The sequence below is a fragment of the Cervus canadensis genome, chromosome 28 (assembly GCF_019320065.1).
Source record: "Cervus canadensis isolate Bull #8, Minnesota chromosome 28, ASM1932006v1, whole genome shotgun sequence".
NCBI lineage: Eukaryota > Metazoa > Chordata > Mammalia > Artiodactyla > Cervidae > Cervus > Cervus canadensis.
The window spans coordinates 26,205,005-26,231,676 of record NC_057413.1 but is presented as its reverse complement, the minus strand read 5'-3'; the positions used below and the strand labels follow the sequence as shown (position 1 = coordinate 26,231,676).

At 41.4% G+C, this 26,672-nt stretch overlaps 2 protein-coding genes across 7 annotated transcripts in view; one reads left to right on the top strand and one right to left on the bottom strand.

The window, feature by feature from the left end:
* Positions 1-26,672, top strand: part of LOC122429360 (boLa class II histocompatibility antigen, DQB*0101 beta chain) — a 174,375-nt gene that overhangs the window by 60,811 nt on the left and 86,892 nt on the right. Inside the window, exons 1-5 of one of the 6 annotated variants that reach the window (XM_043449600.1) lie at positions 2,875-3,066; positions 4,729-4,998; positions 12,153-12,434; positions 12,808-12,918; positions 14,937-15,375. The exons of 1 other annotated variant lie outside the window; for it this stretch is intronic. In XM_043449600.1, coding sequence (XP_043305535.1) covers positions 2,958-3,066; positions 4,729-4,998; positions 12,153-12,434; positions 12,808-12,918; positions 14,937-15,103 — 939 coding nt within the window. In that variant the 5' untranslated portion in view covers positions 2,875-2,957 and the 3' untranslated portion in view covers positions 15,104-15,375. Of the gene's footprint in view, positions 1-2,874; positions 3,067-4,728; positions 4,999-12,152; positions 12,435-12,807; positions 12,919-14,936; positions 15,376-15,482; positions 15,830-26,672 lie in introns of those variants that run through there. 4 more of the 6 variants (XM_043449605.1, XM_043449599.1, XM_043449598.1 and 1 more) reach the window with 4 other exon arrangements.
* Positions 1-26,672, bottom strand: part of LOC122429366 (SLA class II histocompatibility antigen, DQ haplotype D alpha chain-like) — a 61,322-nt gene that overhangs the window by 29,795 nt on the left and 4,855 nt on the right. The window lies entirely within an intron of this gene.

Below are 26,672 nucleotides of genomic sequence, written 5' to 3'. Positions count from 1 at the left end.
GAAAGATGAACTTACTACTATTATATTAAAAACTAATGTGTATGTAACTCATCATAGAATGCAGTTGACTTTTACAAATCTTACCTGTGTTCATGAAGTGGTCCTGTGATGTGTGTACTTTTTTCTTCAGATGAAGCAAAACTAAGTCTTTCAGAACTAAAATGGCTTATACATGGTCACTCTGTTACTAATTTGACTCTTCAGTCTGTAAAATGTGATTTTAAAGAGTTAACTTTGTGCAAAGAGAAAGGATTTACTTTATATATATCATGAAAAATTCAAATAACTGGTTACTTAAGTGATCATATAGGGAACATATATGAGTAGGTTTAAAAGGATTTCAAAAACCTTAGGAATAATGGTTTGATAAATTCTTATTAAAGGGAAATAATATTCTGGAGAATTATTTCTAATTATACTGCTACTGGTACTAAGGAGGTCATGGAATCTTCCAAAATATGCAATGTATGCAATATTGTGTCCTGAATTGAATGCAGAATAGGGTCCTGGATGTCTCTTATGGTGACAAAATGATTATTACTTTCACAGTTAACCCCACTGACCAAGTACAGATTCCAAGGCATGCTGACCAGGGAAGATGATTTCTCCCTGAGTTTCCACAGGAAGTAGCACACAGCTTCTGTCTCCCACTCTGAGGGAACAGAGGATGAACCAAGACAGTCTTCCTAGAGTGACCCTGACCCTCATCAATGACTGTTTCTTGATCCTAGCATCTGCTCACAGGGAGTACACACTGCCCTCATGCTAAGCTTCTTGCCTCCACAGGGTGATTCATGTAAATACCTGGAATCAGAATGTTTGTCTGTGTTCTCTCTTCTCAGGCCAGGCAGCAGTGACTGCCCTGAGTAACTCAGTGGAGATAAGGACAGTGCAGAGAACTCTAGAGCATGTAGAGAATGCTCCCTGGCTTGGGGGAAGCAGCAGGCAGAAGTTCAAACCACAGCCGTTGCAAATGAGGTTTTAGCCAATCAGAAAAAGGATTTTAAGCTGACACTATAGTTGCTAGTAGAAAAGTCTGTGTAAAGAGGCCCATGAAATTAGACAATCCCCTGGTCTGACACAGCCTCCACTGCACAGCCCCAGAACAGAGCAGAGGGAATTTCCCCCTTAGGACAGGAGGGAGGGGAAGGGCCAGAAGCCCCTGTTTAATCCCAGGGACCCTGAGATGTAGTCTGAGGGAACTGAGGCACCTTCAAAATCCCTCTCTGATTTTCTTTGTTTTCCCTTCAACTTAATTACTGGTTTGAGTTTGCTGTTTTTCCTTTATGTTTTCATCCACCCTGGAAACCATCCTAGCTCTGGAGCTACCCTGGTCCTGAGTGCACCACTGTAGGTGGAAGCCCAGTGACAGATTCCCAGTCTCAGGTGCCCTGGAACTATGCACCTAATTAAGAATATTGAAATGACTCATTGCCTTCATGTGCCACTAACAGAAACCTCTTGCTGTTGTCTCTTCCTTATTTTGTTTTACCCGGTAAACTCTTGATGTTCTGCTTTTAGATCCTATTCTCTGTTTTGAAAGAGGAACCTAAAATTCAGGAAAGAGTGAGATTAGTGGGAGAGATACTTACTGTCTTGTTTATCAATGTTTTCCAGGCACAGTCTAATTGCTCTATAAACACCTGATACTGCCCCTAGTCATGGGCAAGAGGAGTCTGATAAATAATACATTTATTTAATAAAACACCTTGGTAGTTCTGCTGTTGGGGATTTGATGCTTAGGGCTGGCATAGCACTCTAAGCATCTGTTCCATCATTAACACTATCCAAGCCCCAGGAGGTGCTTCTCCACACCTTTTGCTCTCTGTTCTCAAAACTGAAGGTGACTACCTCTGAATGCTATTAATGCTTGTGGATTGTGGATTGTGCCTTTGCTGACATTAGATGGTACCCCCCTGAGGGGGGATTTGAGCAACTGAAGGGATTTTAAGAGAAAAGTCAAAACTGTCCAAATATTTTCATTCAAAGAGCATAAATGCCATCGATTCTTGTATAATGAAAAATCACTTGCCAGCAAGACTGTTTGTCATTTAAAAAACATTAAAAATTTTTTTTTGGTCATGCCTCGTGGCATGCAGAAGTCTAGTTTTCCAATCAGGGATTGAATCCACATTTTCTGCAGTAGAAGGGCAGAGTCTTAATCACTGGACTGCCAGGTTAGTTCTGGTTGTCATTTTTTTTTTTTTGGCTTGTTTTCTTGTTTTACATATTATTCCGTTATTGGCAACTGTTACACATGGCAGTTGAAGAACGTCTTGCAATATTAAACAAGTCCTATTACTCTTGAATTTGTATATATGAAGGTTTAGATATAAAATGCATGAAATATGATTCACATTTTATAAAGAGAAGTCTGAGGCAAACAGGTTCTGTATTTTGTTCACTCTCATAAAGTGCATCAATGCTAAAACCATTTCCCTCAAGAATTCTGCTCTCTCCACCACAATGTAATGATCCTCAGAGTGTCCAAGATAATAAAAGTGAACAGCTCTGTGACAATAATTTTCTCTTCTTGAAATATAATCCCCATTTAGTTTCCCCTACCCTAATTTCAAGAATAATAGATTTTAAATAAATATCATACAGATGTCTACTCTTAAATAAATTCTTTTCTTTTTGTTCTTTAAACACCTAAGGCATTCAATCTTCAGATCTTTTACGACTGAGAGAAAATATTCATCCCAATCTGGTGTAATTTGATGAGGACATAGTGCCAGGTATTAGATTAAGAACCTTCAAAAAAAATATCTGCCCAGAAACAGATGAGGTACTTCAGCTGATTGGTTCCTGTCAGCTGATTGGTTTCTTTCCTAGAGACTCTCCAATCCTGCCATACGTGGGAACTCTCATCGGCTTTTATTCTGTGAAATGGGCTCACCAGATCCACTGGATTTGAGCTGTGTTGGCTACCATTACTTCTTCCGTTGTTCTCAATTATGTCTGGGATGGTGGCTCTGCGGATCCCCAGAGGCCTTTGGACAGCAGCTGTGATGGTGACACTGGCAGTGCTGAGCACCCCAGGGACTGAGGGCAGAGACGCTCCACGTAAGTGCAGGGCAGCTGCTCCCTGGAGCCACCACTCTGGGGAGCAGGCTCTGAGGGACGCTTGGGCTGGGATGTGATCTCAGGATACTGTCTTTTATCACACATTTCTTCCCTTTCCCTTTGGGAATAAGAGCTATGTTGCATTCTCATTTCTACCTTCTAATGACAAGGTGAGGACAATTCTTCTCCCACAAGTTTAAGCCTGGGGATGTTATAACAGGGAGGAAGAGATATAGTGTGTATCTACTGCAAGTGCTGGGACAAAGTGACAATGGGTATTTTTTTTTAAAGATGTGAATTTCTCCAAAGATGACACAACAGGATTTCTGTCATTTCAAGATTCCCCAAGATCTTGTCTGGACTAAATACTATGGGACCCTGGGTTAGGGATGTTTAGGGCAGCAGTGGTCTCTGTATCTCAGAATTTGAGGGAAAAAACTTTACATTCCTGACTCTGAGTCAAGGGTTCGTGGAACTAAAACCTTGGTATTTGAGTGGAGCTGCCTGGGTAACCACAGAATCTTAACTTCAAGATTTATGGTCAAATAATGACTTGAGTGGGACTCAGAGACTTGAGCTGAGGATGGACTGGATTTAGGAGAAAGGAGAACATAAGAAGGGATATATCCCTTCATATATATATATATATATATATATATATATATAGAGAGAGAGAGAGAGAGAGAGAGAGAGAGAAGGCATTCATTCCAGACACAGGATTAGTATCTTTATATAAATTCTCTCTCAATCTTCCTAAAAGCCACATGTTTAGGTTTAACTGGAAGCTAATTTGAAAGTCTGTAGTCTTTCCATGAATAACTGTCCTTTTTAGGACTGGGGTGGTGCTGCTTCTTCTAACGCCAAGGTAGTGCAGGGGTGGCAGAAACTCAGAGTAAACCGAGGCATGGGAAGAAAGGCATTTTACCAGGGACCAAGAGAATATGCCTGTCAGGATGAGGACAAGCTTCATTCTCCACCTCTTTCCTTGTTCCTGTGAACTCTTGTGCTTATGTGGATACTCGTTTGTCTCTGAAGTTCCCAGGATTTCGGGGATGGGGTGGGGCGGGGGCTGTGATGAGATTTCTGATGAGAACCTCTAAGTACAGACATGCATGTAAAACTAATCAGACTGCCCTCCTTACTTGGTTCTTAGTCTCAGCAGGGATCACAGGGCCACCTCAGTGACAGATCCCCTTACTGGAAGGCCGTCCTGGAAGCCCTCAGAGGGGGTGGGAGGCGTGGGGAAGAGCTGTCTGGAGGGTCATGGGCTGGAGCAGGCGGCGCAGGGCTGGGCTGGGCTAGGAACCCAAGATTAAGTGGCCGGTTTCAGGTTTTTGTTACCCAACTGGCGATCTTCCCAGGTGGCTCAATGGTAAAGAGTCCCCCTGTCAATGCAGGAGACGCAGGAAATGTGGGTTCCATCCCTGGGTCAGGAATATCCCCTGGAGAGGGGAATGGTAACCCACTCCAGTATTCTTGACTGGAGAATCCCCATGGACAGAGGAACCTGGCAGGCTACAGTCCATGGGGTTACAAAGAGTTGGACAGGACTTAGCACCCTGGCCAACTGATGGAGGCGGACCGCTTCCTGCCCTGCCTGCCTGGTGGCCGCCAGGTGGGGCTACGGGGCTGAGGCCTGACTGAGCAGCTGTCTCCCCACAGATGATACCGTGGTCCACTTTATGGGCCAGTGTTACTTCATTAACAGCACGGAGCGGGTGCGGTATGTGACCAGATACATCTACAACCAGGAGGAGACCGCGTACTACGACAGCGAAGTGGGAGAGTACCGGGGTGTGACCCCAATAGGGCAGTATTCGGCTAAATACTGGAATAGCCAGAAAGATATCCTGGAGCGGACGCGGGCGGAGCTGGACACGGTGTGTAGACACAATTACCAGCTGGAGGTCATCACGTCCTTGCAGCACCAAGGTGAGCGACTGCTGCCCTCTGATGGATTGGCCCTCTGCCCCAGATTCCGAGCAGGGAGGGGGCGAGGGTCCACCAGGGTGGGATCCCCAGGTTCACGGAGGGCACAGTCAGGTAGGGCGTCCTGTGCAGTGGTCCCACCCTGGTGGCCTGGTCCTAGGCTGTTGTTTCAACTACGCACCATCCGCCCCGCCTCGTGCCTTCAGCGTGTTTACTTTCTGAAGTTTGACAGCTCCGCCTGGTTAGGGCTGCTCCATGGCTGTACTTGGAGCACCCTGCACACGTGATGATAAATTACAGCGTGAAAGAATATATTTTCACTTTTTGGTTTCAAATCGTTATTTGTCTCAACCCTGCTTTCTTAAATGGATATCACTATATCACTCTTCCTGCATCTCTTTCAACCAGTTCAGTTGAGTTCATTTCAGTCGCTCAGTCGTGTCCGACTCTTTGCGACCCCATGAATCGCAGCAGGCCAGGCCTCCCCTTCCATCACTAACTCCTGGAGTTCACACAAACTCATGCCCATCGAGTCAGTGATGCCATCCAGCCATCTCATCCTCTGTTGTCCCCTTCTCCTCCTGCCCTCAATCTTTCCCAGCATCAGGGTCTTTTCCAATGAGTCAACTCTTCGCATCAGGTGGCCAAAGTATTGGAGTTTCAGCTTCAACATCAGTCCTTCCAGAGAACACCCAGGACTGATCTCCTTTAGGATGGGCTGGTTGGATCTCCTTGTAGTCCAAGGGACTCTCAAGAGTCTTCTCCAACCCCACAGTTCAAAAGCATCGATTCTTTTGTGTTCAGCTTTCTTTATAGTCCAACTCTCACATCCATACATGACTACTGGAAAAACCACAGCCTTGACTAGGCGGACCTTTGTTGACAAAGTAATGTCTCTGCTTTTTAATATGCTGTCTAGGTTGGTCATAACTTTTCTTCCAAGGAGTAAGCATCTTTTAATTTCATGGCTGCAGCCCCCATCTGCATTGATTTTGGAGCCCAAAAAATAAAGCCAGCCACTGTTTCCACTGTTTCCCCATCTATTTGCCATGAAGTGATGGGACCAGATGCTATGATGTTAGTTTTCTGAGTGTTGAGCTTTAAGTCAACTTTTTCACTGTCCTCTTTCAGTTTCATCAGGAGGCTCTTTAGTTCTTCTTCACTTTCTGCCATAATGGTGGTGTCATCTTTTGGCCTAAACCTTGCCTATCCTCTCTCCCCTGTCCCCTCCCCCTAATTATCACCATCCACATCAGAGGTAGACATTCTGAAAGCTAATTACACCCATTTCATGAGCACCTGTTTGTGGACAGTTATCTTACCAAGTATTATCTATATTATGTCACTTAATTTCACAACTACCCTGTGTTTTGGAAATTAGTGCCACTGCTTCATACATGCATAATGAACAATTTCAGTTTTTCACTGTTCTGAAGCCTACCCCAAATACACAACAGTCATCATATTCTTTACTACATGTATGTAAAGTCTAATGGAAGCAAAGCCTCTTTAAAGCCAGTTATGATAAGAAATAACAATATCAGTCTGTTCCTGCCTATTTTCAGTGTTGGTGGGATTAAATGATATATTCAATGGATAGAAAACTCACTGATTAACCCTTAGTCTGATCCCAGTACTATCTCTACATGTTTACATAATTTTTAGCTTACTTTGCACTCTTCATCCTAATGCCACCAAATATATACAATTCTTTTTCATAAAAATTATTCTAATATTGCTTTCTTAAACTTGTGGCCTCCGTTTTCATTTCCAGTTTGTTTGAGATGGACACATTTTATAAGTCCTCATAACTGACCATGACTTCAGTCAGAGTCTGGGAAGGAGAACCTGAAAGTGAAAGTGCTGGTTGCTCAGTCATGTCTGATTCTTTGAGACCCCATGGACTGTAGCCCACCAGGCTCCTCTGTCCATGGAATTCTTCAGGCAAGAATACTGGAGTGGGTAGCCATTCCCTTTTCTGGGGATCTTCCCAATCCAGGGATCAAACCTGGTCTCCTGCATTGCAGGCAGATTCTTTACTGTCTGAGCCACCAGGGAAGCACTATGGAGAACCTGACAAATAGTTAAAAGTCCAAATTCAAAACATGATTCTTTCCAGATGATGGTTCATGAGTGCCATGTTATTGGGGTGACAAGACTGTCTGCTGACCTCAGCAAGTCCCAGTTATACTTTATGTTCAAATGGCACACTCACTAATCCAGGCCAACTTCTGCAAGAATCTCAGAATATTTTCTATAGAGAACGTACATGATAATAATGTTTGATTTCAGAACAAAACAGTTATTCTAAACAGCAAGGGGATGAAGTAGGGTTAGCAACTAGTAGTTAAACTCATTTAAATGTCAAAGAAAATTAGGAGAAAAAGGAAAATGAGAATACAAATGATATATTATCAAATAAAATATACACAAGAAATATTTACTATAGTTTCATACTTAGGGAATGAGGGATATGTGGTAAAATGGCTGCAGAGATAAAGGATAAGATGTGTGAAATAGGTCAGGAGGTGTATTGTATTTGTTTTCAAGGTTTCCTTTATTTTCCTTTAAAAATTGCAAACTTTGAAATAGCATTCCTTTTTTTTTTTTTGATCTCTGTTACTAGATTGCAAGTGCTGTAAATGCAAGGCCACAGTCTATTGTTTATCTTTGGATACCCAGTGCTTGTCAAATTTTCATTTGCTGAATCAATGAATAAATAAAATATAGGTACATGTATAATGTGGAGCTAGAAATTTATGCATTTAATAAAATAAAATTTTGTGAGGAGTTCTCTGTATTATGGTTTCTGAGCTAAAGTTAGGCTAAAAGCTGAGAGAGATGCTTTGTTGACTAGCAACATGTGAGGAGTGCTCTTGCTGGCAAATTCTGTATTAAAAGTCTGTAACAATTCTGTATTACAGAGGATTATAGATATAGCCTGTTTGAGAAGCTTTGCTTTGTAGGAAGGATGGTCACTGTTCTATTTTTATTGGACATAGAAATGCCTCTACATTCTTAATTCTCAGTCATGTTACTATTCATGGGGACTTAACTAGTGTTGACCACCTCATAGATAGCATGTGAGAATCAAAACAGCTGGATTTTCTCTTGGGGAGAACTGGAACTGATTGGAAACAGTGTCACTGTCCTAGCATGAGTCACCAGAGCTGATCCTGATGGTCCCCGTTGATAGCTGGGTGGTAGGGGGAGGACAAGTCCAGGTTTCATATTTTTATTAAAAAATTTTTGTGAATAGTGGCCTGTAAGGAAATTTGTTGTTCTTTTAGTCGCTAAGTCCTGTCTGACTCTTTTGTGACCCCATGGACTATAGCCCACCAGGCTCCTCTGTTCATGGGATTTCCCAGGCAAGAATACTGGAGTGGGTTGCCATTTCCTTGTCCAGGGGGTCTTCCCAACCCAGGGATTGAACTAGTGTCTCCTGCATTGGCAGGCAGATTCTTTACCACTGAATCACCAGGGAAGCCCCCTGTATAAGGTACTGTTGTTGTTTGGTGGCTGAGTCATATCCGACTCCTTGCAGCTTCATGGACAGCAGCACACCAGGCTTCCCTGTCCTTCACTGTCTGTCAGAGTTTGCTCAAACTCATGTCCACTGAGTTGGTTATGCTATCTATCCATCTCATCCTCTGCTGTCCCCTTTTCCTCTTGCCTTCAATCTTTCCCAGCATCAGGATCTTTTCCAATGAGTTGGCTCTTCCCATCAGGTGGCCAAAGTACTAGAGCTTCAGCTTCAGCATCAGTTCTTCCAATGAATATTCAGGGACAATTTCCTTTAGGATTGTTTGGTTTGATCTCCTTGCAGTCGAAGGGACCCTCAAGAGTCTTCTCCAAAAGAAAAAAAAAAAAAGTCTTCTCCAACACCACAGTTCAAAAGCTTCAATTCTTTAGCTCTCAGCCTTCTTTATGGTCCAACTCTCACATTTGTACATGACTACTGAGAAAACCGTAGTTTTGACTACATGGATCATTGTCAGCAAAGTGAAGTCTCTGCTTTTTAATACTCTGTCTAGGTTTGTTGTAGCTTTCCCTCCAAGGAGTGAGAGTCTTTTAATTTCATGGCTGCAGTCACCATCCACAGTGATTTTGGAGCCCAGGAAAATAAAGTCCATCACTGTTACCACTTTTCTCCCTTCTATTTGCCATGAAGTGATGGGACCAGATGCCTTTACCTTAGTTTTCTGAATGTTGAGCTTTAAGCCAGCTTTTTAGCTCTCCTCTTTCACCCTCATTAAAGAGCTCTTTAGTTCCTCTTCAATTTCTGCCATTAGACTGATATTACCTACATATCTGAGATTGTTGGTACTTCTCCCAGCAGTCTTAATTTCTGCTTGTGATTCATCCAGCCCAGCATTTCCCATGATGTACTCCGCATAAGAGTTAAATAAGCAGGATAACGATATACAGCCTTGTGATACTCTTTTCCCAACTTTGAAATACTCTGTTGTTCCATGTCTGGTTTTAACTTGCTTCTTGACTTGCATACAGGTTTCTCAGGAGACAGGTAAGGTGGTCCATCTTTCCATCTTTTTAAGAATTTCCCACAGTTTGTTGTAATCCACGCGCACAAAGGCTTTAGCATAGTCAATGAAGCAGAAGTACATTTTTTTTGGAGTTCTCTTGCTTTCTCCATGATCTAAAGAATGTTGGTAATTTGATCTCTGGTTCCTCTGCCTTTTCTAAATCCAGCTTGTACATCTGGCAGTTCTCGGTTCACATACTTCAAAGCCTAGCTTGAAGGATTTTGAGCATAACCTTGCTAGCATGTGAAATAAGCACAATCATATGGTAGGCTGATCATTCTTTGGCATTGCCCTTATTTGGGATTGGAATGAAAACTAACCTTGTCCAGTCCTGTGGCCACTGCTGAGTTTTCCAAATTTACTGGCATATTGAGTACAGCACTTTAATGGCATCATCTTTCAGGATTTGAAATAGTTCAGCTGGAATTCCATCACTTTCACTAGCTTTGTTTGCAGTAATGCTTCCTAAGGCCCACTTGACTTCACACTCTCGTATGTCTGGCTTTAGATGAGTGACCACACCATGATGGTTATCCGGGTCATTAAGACCTCTTATGTATAGTCCTTCTGTGTATTCTTCCTGCTTCTTAATATCTTCTGCTTCTGTTAGATCCTTACTGTTTCTGTCTTTTATTGTGCCATCCTTGCATGAAATGTTCCCTCGGTATCTCCAGTTTTCTTGAAGAGATCTCTGTTTCTTCCCAATTCATTGTTTACCTTTATTTCTTTGCATTATTTACTTAAGAAGACCTTCTTACCTCTCCTTGCTGTTCTCTGGAACTCTGCATTCCGTTGGATATATCTTTCCTTTCCCTCCTTGCCCTACTTTCTCTTCTTTTCTCATTTATTTGTGAAACCTCCTCAGATAACCATTTAACATTCTTGCATTTCTTTTTCTTTGAGGTGATTTTGGTTACTGCCTTCTATGCAGTGTTATGAACCTTTGTAATTCTTCAGCCTCTGTTTCTACCAGACGTAATCCCTTGAATCTATTTGTCACCTCCACTGTATAATCATAAGAATTTGATTTATGTCATACCTGAATTGGACTTCCTTGATGGCTCAGAAGGTAAAGAATCCACATGCATTGCAGAAGACCTGGGTTCAATCCCTGGGGTGGGAAGATCCCCTGAAGGGGGGCATGGAAACCCACTCCATATTCTTATCTGGAGAATCCCCACAGACAGAAGGGCCTGGCAGAGTATAAACATGGGGTCGCAAAGAGTTGGACATGACTGAGCAACTAAGCACATACCTGAATGACTTAGTGGTTTTCCCTACTTTCTTCAATTTTAGTCTGGATTTGCAATAGGAGCTAATTATCTGAGCCACTTTCAACTCCAGGTGTTGTTTTTGCTGACTGTACACAGCTTCTCCATCCTTAGCGGCAAAGAATATAATCAATCTGATTTCAGTATTGACCATCTGGTGATGTCGATGTGTAGAGTTGTCTCTTGTATTTTTGGAAGGGGGTGTTTGCTATGACCAGTGCATTCTCTTGGCAAAACTGTTAGCCTTTGCCCTGCTTCATTTTGTACTCCAAGGCCAAAGTTGTCTGTTACTCCATATATCTCTTGACTTCCTACTTTTGCATTCCAGTCCCCTGTGATGAATAGGACATCTTTTTTGGGATGTTAGTTCTAGAAGATCTTATAAGTCTTCATAGAACTGGTCAACTTCAGCTTCTTGAGCCTTGGTGGTTGGCACATAGACTTGGGTTACTGTGATGTTGAATGGTTTGTCTTGGAAATGAACCAAGATTGTTCTGTCATTTTTGAGATTACACCCAAGTACTGCATTTCAAACTCTTTTGTGGACTATGAGGGCTACTCTATTTCTTCTAAGGGATTCTTGCCCACCATAGTAGATATATAATTGAAAGGACTGATGCTGAAGCTGAAACTCCAGTACTTTGGCCACCTCATGCGAAGAGCTGACTTATTGGAAAAGACCCTGATGCTGGGAGGGATTGGGGGCAGGAGGAGAAGGGGACAATAGAGGATGAGATGGCTGGATGGCATCACTGACTTGATGGGCATGAGTTTGACTAAACTCCGGGAGCTGGTGATGGACAGGGAGGCCTGGCGTGCTGTGATTCATGGGGTCACAAAGAGTCGGACACAACTGAGCGACTGAACTGAACTGAACTGACTGAATGATCATCTGAATTAAATTCACCCATTTTTGCCTACTTTTTAAATAGTTCACTGATTCCTAAGATATTGATGTTCACTCTTGCATCTCCTGCTTCATTACATCCAATTTACCGTGATTCATGGACCTAGCATTCCAGATTCCTATGCAATATTTTTTTTTTTTTTACAACATTAGACTGTACCTATATAGTGTAAATATAGCAATTTGTAATTTTAAAGTAGTTCATTTTTATCAGTTAATATAAACAGAATAGCTCTCATAGAATGATTAGAATTATCTCTTAAGATTCTGAAAAGTAAACTGACTAATATGTTTATTCAAGCAAATAAAGTGGCCAATAAATCCAAGACTTGGAATCTTTCTACTCTAGAACCAAGGAAGGACTCTTCCCTGTGGGGAGATGTGCTGTGCGGTCTCACATCTCACTGTGTCTTTTCCTGTCTGTTCCTCCCTCAGTGGAACCTACAGTGACCATCTCCCCATCCAGGACTGAAGCTCTAAACCACCACAACCTGCTGGTCTGCTCGGTGACAGATTTCTATCCAGGCAAGATCAAGGTTCGGTGGTTCCAGAATGACCGGGAGGAGACAGCCGGAGTTGTGTCCACCCCTCTTATTAGGAATGGGGACTGGACCTTCCAGATCCTCGTGATGCTGGAAATGACCCCCCAGCGAGGAGACGTCTACACCTGCCATGTGGAGCACCCCAGCCTCCAGAGCCCCATCTCGGTGGAGTGGCGTAAGGGCACTTGGTCTCCTTTCATTGTGGGCCCTACAGGACAGGGCAGACAGAGCTTCCTGTGTTTGCTCTATACATCATGGTCCCAGAGTCCAGCCCTGGTAGCTCTTCAGGATTGACTGATGACCAGAGTCTTAAGGTCTAGGGTTAAACAGAAGTGTCCCTGAGGAGCAAGGATCCACTTTTCCCTTCTCCCACCTGCCCACTGTGTCCAAGGACCTACTGGTGAGTCCCTCCCCTGAGGGTGGTCAGAATGGATAACCAGATTCCCCTGGTGCCTCCACCTCCTGTATCTCAGACTGGACTTCAGGCTTCTCAAAGAGACACTGTGGTTTGTGGGGACAAACACTAATACTTAGGCTCTGCTCCCCAGGGGCGCAGTCTGAATCTGCCCAGAGCAAGATCTTGAGTGGTGTTGGGGGCTTCGTGCTGGGTCTGATCTTCCTTGGGCTGGGCCTCATCATCCGTCGCAGGAGTCAGAAGGGTAAGGAACTCTGGGGAAATGGGAAGATGGGCTGTGATTGAGATCCTCTGTTCAGGGAAGCCTCTGTCTCTATATGTAGCTCTTTCCTCCTGACATTGAAAGGAAAGAGGTGAGACTGGTAGTGGGAGGAAATGGAACAATCTAGGGAGACATTGGAGTCTGATTTTATTAGTTGAAAGGTAGCCCTGCCACAGAGGTGACAGGTTGAATTTATTTTAGGGCTTCCTTATAATTCATCATTGTCTCATGGGCTCCTTTCCAAGAGCTTCCTCCATTAAGAGGGTCAGAGCACTTGTTTCCTTTCCTTCTAGCAACAGCTTCATTCATTTGGGGGGATTTTAGCTTAGAGCAGTTAGCAACCTCTGTCTCTAGATGTAGTTCTTTATTTTCTTGGGCTCTAAAATCACTGCAGATAGTGACTGCAGCCAAGTCTTTCTTCCAAAGATGCTCGCTCCTTGGAAGAAAAGCTATGGCAAACCTAGATAGCATATTAAAAAGCAAAGACATCACTTTGCCAACAAAGATCCGTCACGTCAAAGCTATGGTTTTCCCAGTAGTCATGTACAGATGTGAGAGCTGAACCATACAAAAGGCTGAGCACTGAAGAGCTGATGCTTTCAAACTGAGGTGCTGGAGAAGACTCTTGAGAGTCCCTTGGACTGCAAGGAGATCAAACCAGTCAATCTTCAATGAAATCATTGAATATTCATTGGAAGGACTGATGCTGAAGCTGAAGCTCCAGTACTTTGGCCACCTGATGGGAAGGGCCGACTCACTGGAAATGATACTGATGCTGGGAAAGATTGAAGGCAGGAAGAGAAGGGGATGACAGAGGATGAGATGGTTGGATGGCATCACTGATTCAATGGACATGCATGAGTTTGAGTTAACTCCGGGAAATAGTGAAGGACAGGGAAGCCTGGTGTGCTGCAGTCCATGGGGTCACAAAAAGTTGGACATGACTGAGGGACTGAACAGCAGTTAGTGCATTATGGCCAATGCATACAGAGGAAGTGTATTTCCCATTAAGTTGTGTATCCCATTTCCCTTTAGGGTGAATGAAGCACTTGCTGTTTGTGTTATGAGACCTTTTGTAGGAGCTTTTGTAGTGGGCCTCTGCACCAGGTGCTGTATTTCTGCTCTGTGTCACTGGAGGCTATGGGAACAGATAAAAAAGAGAAGGGGTGTGAAGTGAATGTGACTGAACACAGTGGCCTCATTCATGCCCTACTTCCTTCATGGTGATAGCTTACGGTGAACGATGTCGGATTCGTGATCTCCGAAGAAGACTTAGCTCAGGATCAGGGACCAGGCTTGATCACTCAAGAGCTTTTGTGTGGCAGTTTTATTACAGTGAAAAAGGACAGAGAATGCTTCTGATGTAGACATCAGAAGGGGGATGGAGAGTGCCTCCTTCACTAGTCTTATCAGGGCCTTATATACTTTTACCAGGCCCACTCCCACAACATACATCTTAAATTAACAAGATCAGGACTAACAATAGAAAGGTCTTACCAGACCCAGTCCCACAACTGAAGAACTGATGCTTTCGAACTGCGGTGCTGGAGAAGACTCTGGAGAGTCCCTTGGACAGCAAGGAGATCAAACCAGTCAATCTTAAATGAAATCAATCCTGACTATTCATTGGAAGGACTGATGTTGAAATTCCAATGCTTTGGCCACCTGATGGATGGGAAGAGCTGACTCACTGGAAATGACACTGATGCTGGGAAAGACTGAAGGCAGGAAGACAAGGGGATGACAGAGGATGAGATGGTTGGTATCATAAGATAACAAGATTAGCCAGAAAGTTCTTGTTAAGAAGGAAAAACATGTCCTTGAGCAAGATACATTGTTGTTATATAATCATTGGTGCAGAATTTAAGGAAAAACAAGAATTTTGAGCAAGAGGAATTGTTTTGTTGTGTAATCATTAGCTCTGGGCTTAAAGAAAATAATTTATGTGACTAAGACAAAGCAATGTAGGAAAAAACATCTGTCCTTTTCTCCTCCTTTAGAGCCCCGGACCCACTTCTCCTTAGGGCCACAGAGTCCTTATCAATCTACTTACGGATTAACTCTCTCAATGGGATCAAGAGTTAGGGGAAAAAGATTACCCAGTTTCTGTCAGAAGCTCCTGAAGTTGTTCCCCAGAACCAGACCACAACTTTGGTGGCGTCTGTGAAACTTGGAACCACATCTTGGTTGTAGACAGCAGGTACCCACTTTGTGCCACATGTTGGTGGCTACTGCCTGTGGGCATTTATAGTGACTGATGTAAGCTATTAGTGGTGGAAAGCAGGTGATTTATCATTAAATTTACTAAAAAGATTGAAATCTTCATATCTCCCAGAAGAATAACAGCTACTCCACAGCTTCCAGCATGTCTGTGTCAGGCTATAGTGCTGTGTCCTCTTGAGCAGCTTCAGCTTTACAGGGATGTTAGAGGAGGTGCTGATGACATGCCCTGGAGCTCAGCCTTCTCTGATACTGCAGGGATCTGAGAGGAGGTGAGGGAGGGCAGTCTCTCAGGGTGCTGTGTGTGATCACTCTCTCTTCTACAGGGCTCGTGCACTGACTCCTGAGGATGCTTTGATGAGGATTGGTTCTGCTCTTCTGTAATAGCTGCCTCTTCTTGCCCAGAATTCTCAGCTGCCTGTCATCCTGGTCCTCTGAGATCAGGTCCTACCTTGACTCTGACACAGTCACCAGGTCACTTCCTGTGACCCCTGCCTCAAGGATCTGGCTGCTTCTTGCACTGACCCCTGGAGCCTCTGCCAGCTGCATCTACTCAGACCCCAAGAGTTTTCTTGTTCCCATTTTTCCAGAACAGACTGTGAGAGAGAAGTACATTGAAACCATTTGCCTGGTTATAGAGCTTTTTATCATGATTAAACATGATTATGAGTTACCTGTACTCTTAAGCTCCTTAAATGCATGGAGGTAGGAAACCAGAATGAAGGAACACATTTTGAGGTGACCCAGACAATTGGTAACTAGAAGGAGAGGTTATTCCCTGAAGGATACTAGAAGCATCATGGTGTGCCATGTAAGCATGGATAGAAGAGAAATAAAATCAATTCTTCTCTATGTGCATCTTTGTCAATGCAGATGTCTATCTGCATCTCTCTCTGCACTTCTTTTTGCATCTCTATTTTCTGCATCTTGCTCATTACCTCACAGCTTATCTGTGTGTTTGTGTGTATGATCCCATCTCTATTGTATGTTTCTAGAGTGTTTACCAGAGTTTTAATCATTTTCGGAAAGGTTCTGAGTGGCTCAGCTTGGGTAACATGCACACCTCTCAGCAACATCATCTTGCACATGACATGCATAAATCTGGCATTTGCCCAACCCCTTTCTGGAAATAGGGACTGGATTTCCCAGATCCTTGTTACTGAAAATGAATTCCCAGCATGGAGATGTCACATGGAGCATCCCAGCCTCCAGAGCCCCTCACTTTGGAGTTGTATTAAGGGCAGTTTGTTCTTGTGGACCTCACAAGGATGAATGACAAAGGTCCCTCTGGCTTAAGGGTCCCTCACTGAGGGTACCATCTGACAACCATCCCAATCCTTGTCTCCTGCATGGTCACCTGATGGCATTACTGAGCTGGAATTCTCAGAGGATAGAGCTCCTCTTGTCTGTGAATATAATGACCTACTGATTCATGATGACACTCTCTTCCCAGGTGTTAAGAAAGTCATCACTATACACTGTGACTCCTTAGACATTGACCCAGTCCAGAAAAATGGTCTTCATCCCAGTCTCTGGGATTTGTTTTTTAAGATGAGTGGCTGGGAGCTTATCTTTGAGGTCATGGATGACTATGCCACTGAGGAGCAAGCATCCTCTTTTCCTTGTTCTCTCAGAAACACACTGTACCTGAGGAAGTAGGCTTTCTTGGGACCTTTATCTCCCAGGCTGTACTGCAGGTCATCATCCAGGGATGTTGTGCAGTGTAAGGACTCCAGTTTTTGCTCCCCAAGGTCATAGTCTGAGTCTTTCCAGACCAAGATGCTGATTGGAGTCAGAGGTTTTGTGCTGATTTTGTCACTTTCCTCAAGGTAGGCATTTCCACTTACATACAATAGGAGTAAAGAGAGAGTAACATCATGGGGAAATTGGGAGGGCTTGTGCTGGGTGTCCAGGGAACCCTTGCCTCTATATGTAGTTCTTTGATTTTGACCCTGCAAAGACAAGAGGCAAGACTGGTGATTGAACCAGGTTCAAAGTTTAGGGATACATTAAGATCTGACCTTTCTAGTTGAAATATAAGACTTATTATAGGAGTGAAAGGTCAGGCATATTCTATGACATTCTTAGAGTGCAACATTGTCTCACAGACCCAGTGCTCAAAGATTCCTTCTTTAATGAGAGGTTGAAGTCTTCTTTCCATCCTTCCAGTACCTCCAGATTTCACTGGGAAATATAATCCTTTACTGAGAATTTAGTTAAAAATAACAAGTACATCTTTTATAAACAAGTTTACTCACAAAACCCTCAAGTCTTGGTAGCCAAGTACATTAAAATGCATGGGTGTACTAGAAAACAACTTGCTTGTCATGAGCTCTTTGTCTTACCTTCAATCATATCAGCCAAGGACAGTAGTGTTCACAAACATTCCATAAGCTTCTGTATATTTCCCAGCCTCCTCTGAAGTTGGGTTGGAGTCATGTGACTGGCACCAGCCAATGAAACTTAAAAGTGAGTATAAGCTCTGCCTGCTTTCCCTACTACTGCAAGCCTGGAAACCATTGCTGAGATGATGGTGTTGCAAGGTGTTAGGAACTCCATAAACTGAACCTCTTGAATGACTGTGGAATTGAGTTGGCTTTAGTGAGTTAAGCCACTGAGATTAAACTTTTACAGCAGTTTAAGATGAGGTGGTTGGATGGCATCACCGACTCAATGGACATGGGTTTGGGTAAACTCCGGCAGTTGGTGATGGACAGGGAAGCCTGGTATGCTGTGGTTCATGGGGTCACAAAGAGTTGGACACGACTGAGCAACTGAACTGAACTGAAGATCTTACTGCAACATCACTTTGTCCTTCCTGACTATACTGAAATGTTTAACTGAAGGAACAGAGTTCACAAGTTGAAAGATGAGTCAGTGGAGTTAATGGAAAATTCTTCAAGAGATGGGAATACGAGACCACTTGACCTGCCTCCTGAGAAACCTGTATACAGGTCAGGAAGCAACAGTTAGAGCTGGACACGGAACAACAGATTGGTTCCAAATAGGAAAAGGAGTACGTCAAGGCTGTATATTGCCACCCTGCTTATTTAACTTATATGCAGAGTACATCATGAGAAACACTGGGCTGGAAGAAGCACAAGCTGGAATCAAGATTGCCAGGAGAAATATCAATAACCTCAGATATGCAGATGACACTATCTTTATGGCAGAAAGTGAAGAAGAACTAAAGAGCCTTTTGATGAAAGTGAAAGAGGAGAGTGAAACAATTGGCTTAAAGCTCAACATTCAGAAAACTAACATCATGGCATCTGGTCCCATCACTTCATGGCAAATAAATGGGGGAAACAGTGGAAACCATGGCTGACTTTATTTTTCTGGGCTCCAAAATCACTGCAGATGGTGATTGCAGCCATGAAATTAAGATGCTTATTCCTTGGAAGTAAAGTTATGACCAACCTAGACAGCATATTAAAAAGCAGAGACATTACTTTGCCAACAAAGGTCCGTCTAGTCAAGGCTATGGTTTTTCCAGTAGTCATGCATGGATGTGAGAGTTGGACTACAAATAAAGCTGAGCACCGAAGAATTGATGCTTTTGAACTGTGGTGTTGGAGAAGACTCCTGAGAGTCCCTTGGACTGCAAGGAGATCCAACCAGTCCATCCTAAAGGATATTAGTCCTGGGTGTTCATTGGGGGGACTGATATTGAAGCTGAAACTCCAAAACTTTGGCCACCTGATGCAGAAAGCTGACTCATTTGAAAGGACCCTAATGCTGGGAAAGATTGAGGGCAGGAGGAGAAGGGGACTACAGAGGATGAGATGATTGAAGGGCATCACCAACACAATGGACATGGGTTTGGGTGGACTCTGGGAGTTGGTGACGGACAGGGAGGCCTGATGTACTGCGGTTCATGGGCTCGCAAAGAGGCAGACATGACTGAGCGACTGAACTGAAGAGGAGGTGATGAATTTTTAAAAATGTTTATTTATTTGTTTGTTTTCTTCCACCTGACAATATAAGTACTCCCAGTGACTAGAACAGTGCTTCTGCAGGTCATGCTGTCCTGATCCACCTAGTCTCCTCCTTTTGGGAATGAAGAGTTTGTTCTTTCAGCTGTTGGGAATGTTCCTGTCTGACAGCCCTCAATTATTTGTTCTCCTTTGGAATTACCTAAGGGGAGGAGAGCTTCCCTGGTAGCTCAGATGGTAAAAGAAACTGCCTGCAATGCAGAAGACCTGGGTTCAATCTCTGGGTGGGGAAGATCTCCTGGAGAGGGAAATGGCAACCCACTGCAGTATTCTAGAGAACTCCGTGAACAGAGGAACCTGGCAGGCTACAGTCCATGGGGTCACAACGAGTTGGATATGACTGAGTGACTAACACTCACTCACTCAAGGTGAGGAGAACTGTCTCATCCAATTTCATTCCACTTCCCAGGGGAATTCACCTTCGGTGATTGCTCATTGCAGGACTATAAAGGTCCTGAGCCCTGCTAGAACTTGGGTCAACTCTGGAGGGCTCTTGCAGTGTCAGAACTCCTTGTGGGTTATACTGTGGACATTTTTGTGACTGCATAACAGCCCAACTTCTAAAATCATGAGTCATGTAATTCTTCTTTCAGTTTCTATTGTAATTTAAATATATTTGTTTTTGTGTCTTCTTCCCTTAAATATGGACAATGTTTCTCATCCCCCTTCTTAGAAGGTGAAGATATTGGCATAACTATCCTTCCTTTCTCCTCCTTTACTTTTCCACTTGTCAAATGAAGGTGTCTGTACTTTCTAAAATATTGACATTTTACTGTAACAATGATTGTCTCTGGGCCTTGCTATTAGCTTAATCCTAAAAGTTGCAAGTTTTTTTTTTTGTAATCACTTTATAATCATTTATGTGGTCTAGTACCTTGGGCTTCCTGTGGAGCTGTGGTAGTAGAGTCACTTTTCAGTAACATCCTGGATTGAATCCACTGTTTCTTGGTTTCCTCTCCTTTCTATTTTCTGAACAAAAATTTCACTCTACTAAGTCATATTTTTAATTAACATCAGTAAAATTATGTGTGGTAGGATAATTTATATCATTTCATGTCTAACAGTATTTTTATTCTTTTTTTCATGCCTATTAAGATTTTGAAAAAGGTATACTTTTATTAATTGAAAATAATTTTCAATTAGAACCTTCTGATCTTTCTCATTATCTTAATGATAGAAGTATCTGGCAGTCTGACTTTTTGTCTGTTGTCAGTTTGTTTTATTTTTTTTGCCTCCACTAGGATATTTTATGATCTTCTGTTAAAGCTTGAACTTTTGAAAAAATTTTAATGATGTATTTAGGAAATGAGGTTTTTTTCTTTTTTCCCATTAACTTTGCTATATATCTGACAGTCCTCTTTCATGTAGAGTTAATTCCTTTATATCTAGAAAATTTCCCCTTATTATTTGCTTTGGTGATATTCCCCTTTAATTTTCTCTTTCTCTCTCTAGCTTTGTAACGTGATGTAACAGCAACAATAGATTTCATGGGTCTATTTTTTATGTCTTATCTTTTCTACCATACATTACATTTATTTGACTTTTTACGAAGAATTTCAGAGAGATTGTCTTAATTTAATTTTCTAAGTTTTCTACTAATTTTTTCATTTTAACCATCATTACTGCTTTTATATATGTAATAACTTTTCCCTTTTAATACTTCCAATTAGAAAGACTTTAAAGTTTAAACAAGTTTATTTGCTCTTAAATGAACCTCCTCTACTGTTTATGATAATTTTCATTTCATTCTCATCTTCTCTTTCATATTGAAAGATTTTCTCAAACTTTTGCTCTGCCCTCCTTACCCTTGTTCTCCGTATACTATACACCATCTTATTTCATCTCAAGATACATTTCTTCAAATCTTCCTTAAACCCTATCAAATTATACCTGGTGTCTGTGCAATACTCTCCTGTGTTGTCTTTTTATTTTCCATTGTAAATTCTTCAGAGCTTGTGATTACGCCTTTGTGGAATTATTTTATAGTGTACATTTCCTCCCACTGGACTGCACATTCTTTGAAAACAATGAATGTGTCTGTTTTTACATTATTTTAATACACTGAGAACATAGTGGGGTATATATTGCAACACAGGTACTTGGCCATTTTTGCATTATTTATTGAATTAATTATTATATTGACAAAGTTTGGGGATTAATCCAGTCAATAATAAAGGAAATGTTACTTTGCTTTCTTTTGCTATTATTCCTTACTGCATAAATATTCTTTAGGGTTACATTTCTGAGAGTTTCCTGTAGTTTGGATTAGCATTTGTATACTCAAGGTTTCCTCAATGTTGTAAACCTGAGGAAAACTTTAAAAGCCAATGTAACTTCAAAGAGTGTGCTTCTCTGCCTACTTTTATTTTTTTTTTTTTTACTCTCCCAGAATAATTAAAAAACAAAACAAAACGTGTATTACGGAAAATTTCAGCTCTGTTCAGTGGTAGGGAGAAAAGTATCTGGTATCAATAGTCTAGTTTTAAAATTATCAAGGAACTTCCCTGGTGGTGCAGTGGGTAAGAATCTGCCTGCCAGTGCAGAGGACATGGGTTCAATCCCTGATCTAGGAAGATCCCACTTGCCATGGAGCAATTAAGCCTGGACAAAGCCTGTGTGCCACAACTACTGAACCCGTGCTCTAGAGGCTGGGAGCTGCAACCACTGAGTTCTCATACTTCTGAAGCCCAAGCATTTAGAGCCTGTGCTCTGCAACAAGAGAAGCCACCACAATGAGAAGCCTGAGCACCATGATGAAAGGTAGCCCCCATTCACTACAACTACTGAAAGCCCATCCAGAGCAATGAAGATCCATTACAGCCCCAAAATAAATAAATAGAATTATTATTTTTTTTTTTTGAAAATTTCAACTTTATTTGGCCAATGTGTCCAATTCCAATATTGTGGTAGAAATGCCTGAAGAACTGTCAACATGTGAATCAGCTCAAGCATCCTTGGCTGTCTCCCAGCCTGGAAAGGAGAATTATTAAGTCATGGGAAATTTTGTAAACCCATCTACTTAAGTTCACATGCAAACTGGATTATTTGGAAGATAATCTCAAAGTTGTATCATTTCATTCATAACATTTTATTATGAAAATATGAAATAAAATGACTTTTTAGAAACACAACTATAATAATGTAATCACTGCACCTAAAATCACATAAATAATTCTTTAATATGTTCAGTGTTCAACTTTTCTGTCTTACAATAATTTTTTAACAGTTGTTTTGTTTGAATATGAATATGAAAAAATCCTGGCATTTAGTTGATATATTTCATTATTTTAATGTACAGTTTTTCTGACCTCTGTTTTTCCTTTCTAATTATTTGCTAAAGGAGTGCAGTTGTTTGTCCAGCTATACTTCCCTTATGCTGGATTTTGTAGGCTGCATCCCTATAATGTAATTCACCATGAGGTTTGTGGTTTGGATTCTAGAAAACGACAGTAACATCAGGTGTTAGCACCTGTTGACTGCTTACTTGGGGTTCCCAGGTGGCTCAGTGGTAAAGAATCTGCCTGCCAATGCAGAGACACAGGAGTCGTGAGTTCTGTCCTTGGGTTGGGAAGATCCCCTGGAGGAGGAAATGGCAACCCACTCCTGTATTCTTGCTTGGAAAATCCCATGGACAGAGGAGCCTGGTGGTCTACAGTCCTTGAGGTCTCATAGAGTTGAACATGACTAAGTATGCACACACTGACTGCTTACTTTGTGCCAGGCTGTGTGTAAAGTGCTTGATTTGTAAAATTAAATCCTTTAAAATCCTTGTTTTGTATGTAGTAGCTACAAACCTGAGATATTTTATGTAATTTTCAATTATGTAAATTGAAAATAGAAGCATATTAAATAATAATAGTCATACTTCATGCATGCAATCTGAAATAATTTAAATAACTCATATAATTGTTCAAAAATCACAAATTTAAACCATCAGGACTGATTACGAGCTTTTTTACAGTAATGTCATGTGGTGATACCACTTTTAACTTTTGACTGACAAAATTAAATATTTGCTCTTATCTTTTAGAATTAGTTTTAGTTTTGCTATTTTAAACTTGGTCTTCCCTGATAGCTCAGTTGGTAAAGAATCTGCCTGCAATGAAGGAGATCCCAGTTCGATTCCTGGGTTGGAAAGATCCGCTGGAGAAGGGATAGGCTGCCCACTCCAGTATTCTTGGGCTTCCCTGGTGGCTCAGCTGGTAAAGAATCTGCCTGCAATGGAAGAGACTTGGGTTCGATCCCTGGGTTGGGAAGATCCCCTGGAGAAGGGAAAGGCTACCCATTTCAATATTCTGGCCTGGAGAATTCCATGGATTACAGTCCATGGGATTGCAAAGAGTCAGACACGACTGAGCAACTTTCACGTTCTTTCTTGCTATTTTAAAACTTATATGAAGACTTCTTGAATAAATCTCTTTAATAAAATTCACTTACCAAAAATTTGCTTCTCTTAGTATGTCCTGGGGAAGGAGTCTGTGAAGGACTGCACTTGTATATTTCTGGGACACTGGTAATACTGACATTCAATATAACTTTATATTACTATGACACACATACATAAATATACAATACTGTCTCCAAAATTATGGGTTATTACCTCATGAGTCGTTGCCATTTACATAACATTTGAAATTCTATTGCCAAAAAAAATTCTCAGCACGTTAATGTATTTTTAGGTAACCTACATTTTTTTCATGCTAAAATTTTTATTTTATACATTTAGGACCATGGTTGATAATATTTTATATTATTGTTTTAAATATATTTATTTTAGAGCAGTTTCATGTATATAGCAAAATTCGACGGAAAATACAGAGATTTCCCACATATCCCCTGCCCTTACTATGCATAACTTCCCCTTTTATCAACATCTCCTAACAGATAATGTGGTATATTTGTTATGACTGATGGACCTACATTGACACATCATTATCACTTAAAGTCTATAGTTTACGTTAGGGTTCACTCTTGATATTGTACATATTATGGGTTTGGAAAAATGTATAATGACATGGATCTACCACTGTGGTATCATACAGAATAGTTTCACTGTCCTAAAATCCTCTGTGCTTTTACCTACATTTTCATGATGACCTCTGGTTCACATTCCTTGTATTTACTAATTCTTAATCTGTATTTTGAATTATTCTCTTGCTTCTGCCTCACAGGAAGCTTTTAATCTTCCACCTGCTTCTCAAAGTAAGCATGGATAAAGATCTGTTTTATAAAGCATATAAAATAGCTTAACTAAATAATAAAATAAAATAGCTTGGCTAAAACTTTATAAGCATAAGTAAAGTACATACCTTTTATTAGAGAATAAAAATTTAAAATAAAGTATTACAACTTGCCCTAAGAGTTCTTTTAACAACCCCTTGACCAATGATACATCACTGACCATTATATGCTATCTCTCAGCCTCCCTCATTTTGAAGAGGAAAAAATTCTCCAATAACATATGAAAAGAAATTCATCTTTAATTCCATGTTTGAATCTCATAAGTCATTAAAGGACTCAGAGAAACAAAAATGTGTTTCATGTAATATAATCCATTCTTTTAAATAAATTAATTATAAGTATAACTAGCTGTTTTTAAAATGTGTTTGTATACTATGTGTAAAAGATTTCCTACATAACAAGATTATTTAAATCCTGTTAATAACTCTGCAAAGAAAGTATCAATATTATCATTCCCACTTTATGGATATGAAAAAATAAGACTCGTGTTAGATACTTTGCCAGTGTTTTTAAATACTAGCTATAAAGCACTGCGTCCTGGGTTTGGATATAGGTTTCTTTGCTCCAAACTCCGGGCTTCTCAGGTGGCACTAGTGGTAAAGAACCCGCCTGTCAATGGAGGAGTAGCGGGTTCAGACCCTGGGTTGGGAAGATCCCCTGGAGGAGGATGTGGCAACCCACTCCAGTATTCTTGCCTGGAGAATCCCATGGACAGATGAACCTGGTGGACTACAGTCTATCAGGTCGCAAAGGGTTGGACACGACTGAAGCAATTTAGTACGCATGCAGCATGTACCAAATTCTGCTGTATCAGTTACTGTGTTCATATTGTGTCTTTAGTTCCCACTTACATATTAAGCTCACTGATACAGATGACATGGGTAGATACAGGCTCATACATTTCATAGCTCTTTCACAATATCATCTGCAATGCAAAATATGGAATTAGTAACTTCAGAGTGGAAAGACTGAGGCAAGTACCTATAACATTTTCAAGGGCAAAAATGACTTCAAGCCAAGTCACATACACTCCCAAGAGTGAGGTCTTGGTTACACGCAGGAGAGTCAGAGAATGGAGTTTCACTAAGAGGCAGCAACTCTAGAGGAGAATACAGCGCCCATAGCTGCTGCTACATTGCTTCAGCTGTATTGTCCCTCCTGGGATTTCTCCCTTGTAGGTTTATGCTTTCCTTAGCCAGGAGGGGTGAGGGGCAGGGGCTGGGGATATTGGGGTGTTTTGTTGTTCTTCAGGTGCACAACAATGCACAGAGATTCAGTGAAGCAGGCTTAGGCTTATCTTCCTAGAAACATTCTGTAGCCATATTTACACTACTGTCCTGCACATGCCATGTCAGGAAAGAAGACTATGTGGTTTTCTAGCAGGAATTCACATAAGAGATGAGGCAAACTATACCTGTGTCCTTAAATATGTCTGTGGTTGCTACCCCATCCCTTTTCCTGTTGTTACTACCCCATCCCTTTTCCTGTTCCTGTTTCCTGTTTCCTGTTTCTACCCCATCCCTTTTCCTGTTGTTACTAAGGACAAAATATTTGGTCCTTCTCAGATACCTGCTTTATTGTCTTATTCTAATGTTTTCCTAGCAAACTTGCATTTGTTTGCCTGCTTAGATGATTCTTATCTTTTCAAGTGTGAGGAGGGGAGAAGAAAGCTTCTCTTATCACTATTCATTAGCTAAAAATTAAAAGTTTTGGAAACTAATTTTGACTCTTGATACTTTTGAGATTCAAAATTTCTTCCTAACATTCTTCTATCATAACTTTAAAAGTAATATTAAAATGAGTACAAATGAACTTAATGGTCTTTGATTTCTAACAAATCTACACCAGTGGCAGAGGGTATGTATTACTTTCACTGATGTCTAAATTGGGGGGTGGGTGGCAGTGACCAAGAATGGGAACAAAAGGAAGACAGAAATATTAACCTCAGCTAAGATAGCAAAATGGGCTTCTCTGATGGTTCAGTAGTAAAGAATTCACCTGCCAACACAGGAGACACAAGTTCATTTCCTGGATTGAGAAGATTCCCCTGGAGAAGGAGATGGCAACCCACCCTAGTATTCCTGCCTGGGAAATTCCATGGATAGAGGAGCATGGTATGTGGAGTTGCAAAGAGTTGGGCATGACTTAGTGACTAAACAACAACAACAAGATAGCAAAATATTATCAGTTTATACAGGTCACTCCTCTGTTACTGGGTTTGCAACATAATCTGGGAAATGAGATTAAACAGGCTTAAAGTATAAGAGGCCATGGTCCTAG